The 9,111-nt window shown below is 51.1% G+C and overlaps 1 protein-coding gene across 1 annotated transcript; it reads left to right on the top strand.

The window, feature by feature from the left end:
- Positions 1 to 225: 225 nt before the first annotated feature.
- Positions 226 to 2,670, top strand: FEZF1 (FEZ family zinc finger 1; the record flags this gene model as incomplete). The annotated part of the gene is made up of 4 exons (XM_082308574.1): positions 226 to 1,023; positions 1,211 to 1,345; positions 1,623 to 1,755; positions 2,366 to 2,670. 4 exons carry the CDS (start codon positions 226 to 228, stop codon positions 2,668 to 2,670), a joined length of 1,371 nt encoding a protein of 456 aa, XP_082164700.1.
- Positions 2,671 to 9,111: the final 6,441 nt, after the last annotated feature.

Genomic DNA, 9,111 nt, shown 5'->3' with positions numbered 1-9,111 from the left:
TGGACTGAGACGGCTGGTTCCGCCGGCGGAGGCTCTGGTGACGGTGGCGGCGGCGATGCTGGTCTCCCTCCGTGCAGATCAGTGACAAGAAAAGGGGCAGAGAGAGTGAAAGAGAGAGAGAGAGGGGAGAGGAGGGGAAGGAAAAAGAAAAAAAAAAAAAAAAAAAAAAAAAAAAGAGGCGTCTACCAAAGCGGCTCAAACCGGGCGAACAAATGCAATCCAGCCATGGACAATAGTGGCCACCACACGGCGACCAAAATCCTAGCGACTCCTCCGGCCAGAGAAAGCCTGTCTGCCAGGAGCAACATGATCAGCACGCCCAAGCCCCTCGCCTTCTCCATTGAGCGCATCATGGCGCGGACGCCAGAGCCCCGCTCCATCCCCGTCCCGCAGCTCCTCCACGGCTCCGTGGCCAAAGGCGACCCCAAGCACCCGCTGCACCTCAACTCCTCCATCCCCTGCATGATCCCCTTTGTCCCGGTGGCGTACGACCCCCTGCCCAAAGCGGCGGTGGCCGGAGCGGAACCCAGGAAGGCTCATTTAGACTCCTCTTCCTCGCCCTCCTTTAGCTGCGGCGATCTCTTGAACTGTGCCCTGAGCTTGAAAGGAGATTTCCCCCGCGATGCCCTGCCCTTGCAGCAGTACAAACTGGTAAGACCCCGAGTGGTCAATCACTCCTCCTTCCACGCCATGGGAGCCCTGTGCTATTTCAACCGAGGCGACAGCCCTTGTCACCCGTCCTCCAGTGTCAACATCCACCCGGTGGCTTCTTATTTCCTCAGCTCCCCCTTGCACCCGCAGCCCAAGGCTTACCTGGCGGAGCGCAACAAGCTGGTGCTGCCGGCCGTGGACAAGTACCCGGCGGGGGTCGCCTTCAAGGACTTGTCGCAGGCTCAGCTGCAGCACTACATGAAAGAAAGCGCTCAGATCCTCTCGGAAAAAATCGCCTACAAGACCTCGGAGTTCAGCCGCGGCTCCCCGAGCAGCAAGCCCAAAGTTTTCACGTGTGAAGTTTGTGGAAAGGCAAGTAGAGCCGCAGCCTGCCTCCCTTCCCCCTGCTTCCCCAGCCTCCTACCCCCGTCCGTCTGTCCGCCGGGTTGTCGGGCGCTTGCTTGCTTTATTTTTAAACGACGGCTTCCCCTCGGCGCTCTCGCCTTCTAATCGCAATTATTATTATTTCTCTTGTTTATTGTCTGATTTCACTCTCAAGGTATTTAATGCACATTATAACTTAACTCGCCATATGCCGGTGCACACGGGAGCCAGACCCTTTGTTTGCAAAGTTTGCGGGAAGGGCTTCAGACAGGCGAGCACGCTCTGCCGGCACAAGATCATCCACACCCAGGTAAGCCTCCATCCATCCTTCCATCCCTCCCTCCCTCCTGCCCCGTCACCCCCTCCCCTCCCGCTTTTTGGGGAGCCCGGCGTTGTCCGGCCGCCCCGCGGCAGCGGCGCGGTGCGGGGGCGGCCGAGCCGCAGCCGCCGGGGGCTTTCGTTTGCCCCAGGCGCGGGGGGGTACGGCGGGGTGCCCGCGGCCACGGCGAGCCCTCGGCTAACACACAGAGCCCGCAAACCCTGCAAAGCGGCCGCCCAGCCGTGACCCGGCGCTTGTTTCCCCCCAGGAAAAGCCGCACAAGTGCAACCAGTGCGGCAAAGCCTTTAACCGGAGCTCGACCCTCAACACGCACACGCGAATACACGCCGGCTACAAACCTTTTGTCTGTGAATTTTGTGGCAAAGGATTTCACCAGAAAGGTACCGGTCTCCAGCGCCCTCTCCCTTGCCCGGGGCCCCCCCAGGCGAGGTCAAGCGTCGGGACAATTTGCGATGGGGGGTCGGGGGGGGGGGGGGAGTTGATTTTGGTGTTAATGTCCGTTAGCAGAGATTTAGGTTAACTTTGAGCGTTGCTAGCCCCGCCACCGTTCCCGGGGCAGGGCCCGCGGCGCGGGGGGCGCCGGGGCAGCCCCTTCCCGCCGGCAGCGCCCGCGCCCCCGCCGCTCAGCTTCCAGCGCGCTTTGGCAAACGAGTTCGCCGCCTTTTCCCCTCTCCGAGTGCGGGAGGTTTGGTTTGTTTTCCTCCCCGTGTTGCTGGCAAGGTGAAGCCGGGGGTTTTATTTCTGCAGTTGGTGTGATTTGGGTTTATTCGATAACTCCCTTTCTTTGGTTGATTCGATAATTCTGTCAAGGGAACAGCCGCGGGGAGGATGGGGAGAAGGCGGGTGTTTGCTAAGAGATCGGCGGTCACCTTCGGCCACAGCCGGGCTCTGGGGATGGGACAGGGTCTGGGGATTTTTTTTTTCTCCCTCCTCTCTGCAGCGTCCAGTTCTCAGCCCCGGGTCCCTCTGCCCTTCTTGTCTCCTTCCCAGGCAATTACAAAAACCACAAGCTGACTCACAGCGGGGAGAAGCAGTTCAAGTGCAATATCTGCAACAAGGCTTTCCACCAGGTGTACAACCTGACCTTCCACATGCACACCCACAACGACAAGAAGCCCTTCACCTGCCCCACCTGCGGCAAAGGCTTCTGCAGGAACTTTGACCTCAAGAAGCACGTCCGCAAGCTCCACGACAGCGCCCTGGGACTGCCCCGGCCCCCCGCCGAGCTGGGGGGGCCCGAGCAGCCGCCCCCGCCCGGGCCGCTGCTGCAGGGCCCGCCGCCGCTCCAGCCCTGAGGGGCGGCCGCCGCGGGGAGCCCCGCTCCGCCGGCAGCTCCCGCCACCGCCCGCCCGCCCCTTGCATGCACCTCTTAAGCCGTTTTGTGTATTATGCTCTATATCGCCACTAACGTTTATGGGACTGATTGTCTCCTCTTCTTCTTTTTTTTTTAATTATTTTTTGGTTCGTTTTTTAAAGACTTTTTTTTTTTTTCCTTGTCGTTGCATCTCAGGTGGAGAGATGGTTTAAAAAAAAAAAAAAAAGAAAAAGCGCCAAGCCAATTTCTGCTGTATTTATTTGGGATCTGTATTACCCGAGCCGGGAACGCTGCACCACTTTAATTATTTCGATGTATATATATTCCCATTGTGTCGATCCTGCCCTGCCTCCGCTGCCTGCCGGTTATCCCCCCCTTCTTGGTTTCCTCCTCTCCCTCTTCCCCCTGAATATCGTATCTCTATGGACAGAGCTGGTTCGCTATGTACGGATTTGAATTTCGGTTTGATTCTTGCACGTGGAAAAAAAAAAAAAAAAAAGAATTCGTTGACCTGGTGGAAATAAATATTTGAACGCGAGTGGCGGCGGCGGCGGGGCCGCGGCTCGGCCGGGCGGGCGGGAGCGCGGCGCTGGCGCTAACGGCAAACCTCCCCCGCTCCCGTGCCAAAACACGGAAACAACCGCTGAAGACTTTAATTAAGAGGGGTAATTAGTTCGGATTGATCAAAGCCGGGTTGTTATGTTATTAGCTGCTCAGCAGACTCTGCCAAGCCGAGCCGTGAAAGCAGAGCCCGCTCGCCGGAGCGGCGGGAGGGGGCGGCGGGGTTTGTGACGCCCCCGGGGGCGGCCGGAGCGGGGACGAAAAGCGGGTGCTGCCCCCCGGGAGGGCAGCCCTCCCCGCCCCCCTCCGCAGCCTCGGCCTCGGGGGTCCGCTCCGGGAAGGGGGCGCTGGGGGCGGCTTCTCCGGGGCCGGGCCCGAGGATGGCGGCGGGGGGGTCCGGGGAGAAGCGCCGGGCTCCCCGCGGGCGCTGGGGGTTCGCCCCGCTCCCCCGGGACCCGGCGGCCACGTCTGCGGGACCGCTCCGGAGCGGCCCCCTCACACATGGGGCGTTTGGTCCGGGGGGGCAGCCCGGCTCCTGCCCAGGTTTTACGGCACCTGGAGCCCTGCCTGGGTTTTGGCTGTGTGGGAAGGAGCGAGACGCGATGGCTGTAATCGCGCCTAAAGCGTTACACCCGGGAGCGGGACGCCCCTTTGCTCCCGCCCGCCGCCCCGGGCTGCGCCTCTCCGGGCCGTTTGCAGCCAGCGGGTCCGGCCTTGGAGCTTAGGCCGGCGGCTCCTGCCTCACCGTGCGCCTCGGAAGGTGGCTGAGCGGGGACGCGAGTCTTTCTCCCTTCACGCATCTCGCATTACTGAAGTAATCCTCTGAACGGACGGCTGTACTTGCAAAAAGCAAAGCAACAGGTCGGGTCTGCAGCTCGGCCGGCTCCGCGGCAGGGCTCAGCCCCTCACGGAGGGGCCGGGAGCGCCGTTTCCCTCCTGGCCCCCGGGGAAAAGCTGCCCGGAGCCCGGCTGGTGATTTGGGGGGGGGTGGGATTTCAGTGCAGCCCACCGACAGGCCTTGCATGTGCAGCGGCGAGGGGGACACGGCTTCGGAGACCTCGGGGACACGGGGAGCCGCTCCCCGCTTTTCCAGGCTGATTTGGGGCAGAGGCGGGGTGCGGGAGGTGAGTGACCAGCTGAAGTCACCCCGGGTAAACTGGGAGGGCGGCTGGAAAGGGGCAGGGAGGAGAGGGTCCTGCAGAGCGGTGGGGAGAGGCTGGGTTTCCCTGAGGATCCATGCCCGTGGCCACTTCCCCGCCAGCTCTGCCCGGCTCCCGAGGCCAGGAGAGGGTCATTCAGGCTTCAACAGGGATAAATTCCTCCCAAAACAGGTGACTGCAGTGCATCGCTAGCTCCTCTTCTTTCCTTGGTAAAAAGGTACACTTTTGCAACATGTAATGAAAGGTAAGATGCCCCAAAGATCCCACTGAAATTATGTGGGTGTGCCATTTCTGTGAGCCTCTGCTTGAGTGAAATAAATAGAAGCAGAAGTCCAACTTGCTTTTCTTATTGCTCAGCAAGTGTGATAGTACAAGATACTGCAACTCTTCTTGGCAAGGTGCTAAGTATCTTCATTTTATAACTCTTTTAAACAGCTCAAAACTATTTGAGCACTGCAGGTATACTGGAACAGTCACAAAAGTATTTCGTATCATGGCGAAAGGATATGCATGTAAACATATGATGAAACGAAAGGAGAATCTAATCTGGCCACCTTGTGATGAGCATGGAACATCAGTCTCAAATCAAACACCTACATGAGGCCTGAAGGCACCCCAGAAGACTGTGTGCTCTGGTTACCCAGATGCCTCGCAATTCTTTGCTCTACCTCGTTTCTCAGACTGTTTTCTAAGTGCTGGGAGAAACGAGGGCGCAGGCTTCCCCGGACAGCAGCAGTTAGTTTATTTCTTTTGTATGGTTAGAGAGGGAGAGAGAATTTCCAACGTTGCTTGACTGTAGACCATTTACAGCTTTATAAATAGTAATCAGTATTTTGCCTTCCTTCCTGTAAAAGATCTGCAGTCTCTGCATAATCTGGATTCTTCTGATGAAAAATGCTATTTTGCTAAGGAACTCGCGTGCAGGAGTGACCATGTTTTCAAATGGAGTGGAAACGAGGCACTCTAGTTTTATTCCAAGGTGAAGCAGAGAAAGTCAGTGATGGGCATGGATAAGTGTTTCTCCTTCCTGGGTTTCTTGAGGTAAACACTACAGACGTGGGACTTCACAGGGAGATAAGGATACCTCATTTGCTATTCCGCTGTATAAAACCATGTTTGTGTCAAAGGCTGGGATTAATACATGTCTGGGAAGGCCTGCGCAGCATTACCTTTCATTTCCTGTCTTTCAAGATTAATCTCAGGTTAAGTGAATTTCTTGTTAATGGTCAGAGGCAATTCAAAGCTGGTGAAATCATCACAAGAGACAAAAGCTATAATTTCATACACATCCAAAGCTTAGAGCTGGTAACAGCTCTCCTTACCGCAGACGAGATTAATACTTTTTATCTTTTCTTTTTTTTAATTGTGAATAATTTTGATAGGAGAAATGGCATCGTCTATACCTAAAGGAAAGGTTCTGTGTTCTGGTTCCTGCTTGCCAGCCAGCATCATTGCCCTATTATCTGTATCCTGTATGACAACTGGTCAGCCTCATTCTACCAGTCCCTCCTGGATGCTGGGAGAAGGGCGCTGGTGTGTCTGGAGCTGCTAAAACAGAGCTGCGGAGCTGAGCATTAGCATCCTGAGGACACCGTAGCCCACCCCCCATCAATCACAACAGCTTCGCCTTAGTGCTGAATGAAAGGGAGACAAGTCTGGTGCCCATGGTAAAGCCCTCGTAAAGGAGGAGCTGTTGCCCTCTACCCCCATCCCCGCCCAGGATAGCTCAGATGGGACTGAACTTCTTCTGGGCTTGTCAGATGCTGCAGTTATGTTAACGTGTCAACGCTGAAAGTGCCGTGTATCTGAAAGAGCTACCAGAATTACCAAAGCTGCCATATATCGCTGCAGAAATAAAATACAGCAACAGCAGGCTCTTCTCACAGAGTCGGACACAAAGTTCTTTCTGAAGTTGAAATGGTACTGGCTTTGCTTTACTACTGCTTTATTGGTGATCAGACACCCCCCAACAAAAAAAAAAAGAGGCGGGGGAGGAGAAAAAAAAAAGAGACAAAGATATTAGTAATGACCTTTGGGGTTTTTTTGTTATTGTTGTTTTTTTTAACAAGAAAAATCCATGCATGTCAAAATGTAAGCTAAGCACAAAGCTTTTCAAGAGCTACCCAAACCACACTCTAGTTAACAGGTAGTTGAATAGAAATCCAGCATATTATTTACAATATGACAATATTTAGTCAAGGAAGAATTTTGCTTTTAATTTTCCTTTTTCTTTTTTCCTTCTTTATTACCACAGTGGTGAAAATAGAGGGACTAAACAAAGTGTCACAAATTCATCTGGAGCCAGCTCAAATGAAGGCATGTCGGTCACAGATTAGTACCAGAACAGTTTATTTGGACAGTGCTTAAAAACTAGAAATTAGAAAGCTCTTGCTCTGCACCTCATCTGCCACACTGAGAATGGACTGTCTTTGGTGCGTAGTGAAGAAAATAAGGACCTAATTTGCACCTGGCGTTTTGACATGCTAATATGAAATAATTCTGACTCTGTAGGTATGTAAATCTTTCCACCCACTGGCTATTTGGCTACTGGTTTGCTCAGGTACCATCCTTACAGAGGGAGAGTTGTGTTGTACCCTGCTGGCAACTGTAGTAGTAACAATTCAGTAGTAGCTCCCACCTCTCCCAGAAAAGCAGTGGTAGTTTTAGCTCCTGTAAGAGCAGTGGTAGCAGTGGTAGTTTTAGCTCCTGTAAGAGCAGCAGTAGCTCCAGCTCCAGTCCATGCTGGGTCCCCCTTCTCCCCGGGGCCGAGGCTGCAGGCTGGATCGCTGCTGCTGACCACGCAGGGGCTGCACAGCGCGCTGCGACCCCCTGCAACAGCTGGCTGGCCTCGCCGTTGGTCCCGTGGGTTTGCAGAAAGTTGTCGTTCTGCTTCAGTAATCTGCGGCTCTCGAAACAATACAAAACTTCTCATTTTAAAACCTCCGGTGGTATTATGAAGTATGAGCAGTGGCTGTCTTTGGTCCCCCTTTGAAGCTTTCATGGAAGTTATTTAACGGCTCTGCTGTTCAGTCACTCTGTTGTAATCGAATCCTTGCCTATTTGATTAAGCACAGTATTAAATCCAATAACCATGCCCGCGGAAATAAAAAAACTCCTCCCTTTCTGCCTTTGAGATGGCTAATATTTCACCACCATTATTATGTGATTTCTAAGAAATCATGTTCAGTTACCAATCAACTAAAACACATAGAGAAGCTGTTTTTTGGATTTTTTTTTCTGAATAATTCTATGAAAAATTAATAGATAATGAGTTTTATTTTGGGTGGAAAAGGAAAGAGCGATACTTTGCAAATGTAAGCGTGAGCAGCTTGTCTGCAACTGCACAGGTAGGTTAAACATTTTCAGGGATGGGACTATAAGATTCAGTTGCAGACTGATGCAGCATGTAAGAGAAACTTGCTTCATGGTACTTTAGCTTAGAGGGATTAAATACAACTGATGACACAAAATAAACCTTTTCAAAATACTTCTAAAACACCTGTTAACCTCTTGATATTACCATGAAACTTCTGAAGAGTTTATACCTCCACGTACCTTGTCTAACTCAGATTTAAAAGAAATAATCTTGAACGAGAACTTTCTTTCTAAATAGCAGTAATGTAAAACCCTTGGCTGATAAATATGTTCAGGTGAATATTTTTTTCTGAACAAGCAAGAATTTGTAAAAGTAATCTCTGCTGAAGAAGTTAAACAAAATCTGAACCACAAGCTGTTCAGAAAAATAATCATTTAGTTTTAACTAGAAAAGGCTTTGATTGATTTGTTCTTTTCCTGTGTTCACCAGAAAATAAAAAAGAAATGGCAATCTTACTTTTTAGCCTACTATATTTTAAAGGAATAATATGTTGGCTCTTAAAATAAATAATAAAAAATGATTACAAGGAATGCAGGAATCACATCATCTTTTTTTCTTTTATGTTTGCCAGCAAATACATTAAACTACATATAATAAATAAGAATACATCTTAAAAAAGACTTTGGGCTACTTTAACAGAATACTAAAAGCTGATGACCAACGCTCGCTTATGTCCAGTAATGTTCTTGCATCCTGTGAACCTGGGAAGTGCAAGAGACAGAGAGATATGAATTTAGATGACATTTTTCAATTTATAGGAACATCCATTTTGAAGAGCTACAGTAGAACTGGCTAGAACAGTTAGGTAAAGACCAAAACAAATTAATAATTACTTTGGTGGACAACCTGTAATTATTATGATTTCACATACTAAGGTCACGGACTGTTTTGATTTGCTAGTCCTCAGAGGCAAAGAGACACCCTTCCCTACAAACAGTGTTTCTTCTGTTCTTGTGGAGCGTGCTGGTTCTCCAGGTGTGTTCTTCTCACATACCTTTAGAAATGCAGGGTACGGTTACATTTGTTGTGAAAATATTATATTTGGTAAGGATTGTAACTGCAGCAGAGACTGAGTTACCCCAAAATGGCTCTGTCACAAGACAGGCAGCTGAGTCCTCAGCAATGCAAAACTCATATTTCTTGAAAAAGCAGTCAGAAATGGTTTTAAATCCTCCCTGATGGTGAATGTTCTTGCACACCAGACTGATGTGTAGTGGAAATTACAGTGGGCAAAGAGCTACTTTAATTTATGCAAGCAAAGGAGCACATCACAGCTGAGTTGCTTTTACTATATTTAACTTACATCTGTCTCTATACTAGTTAC

Source organism: Platalea leucorodia (genome assembly GCF_965183815.1).
Source record: "Platalea leucorodia genome assembly, chromosome: 4".
NCBI classification, from domain to species: Eukaryota; Metazoa; Chordata; class Aves; order Pelecaniformes; family Threskiornithidae; genus Platalea; species Platalea leucorodia.
This window is presented reverse-complemented; position numbering and strand designations above follow the sequence as displayed.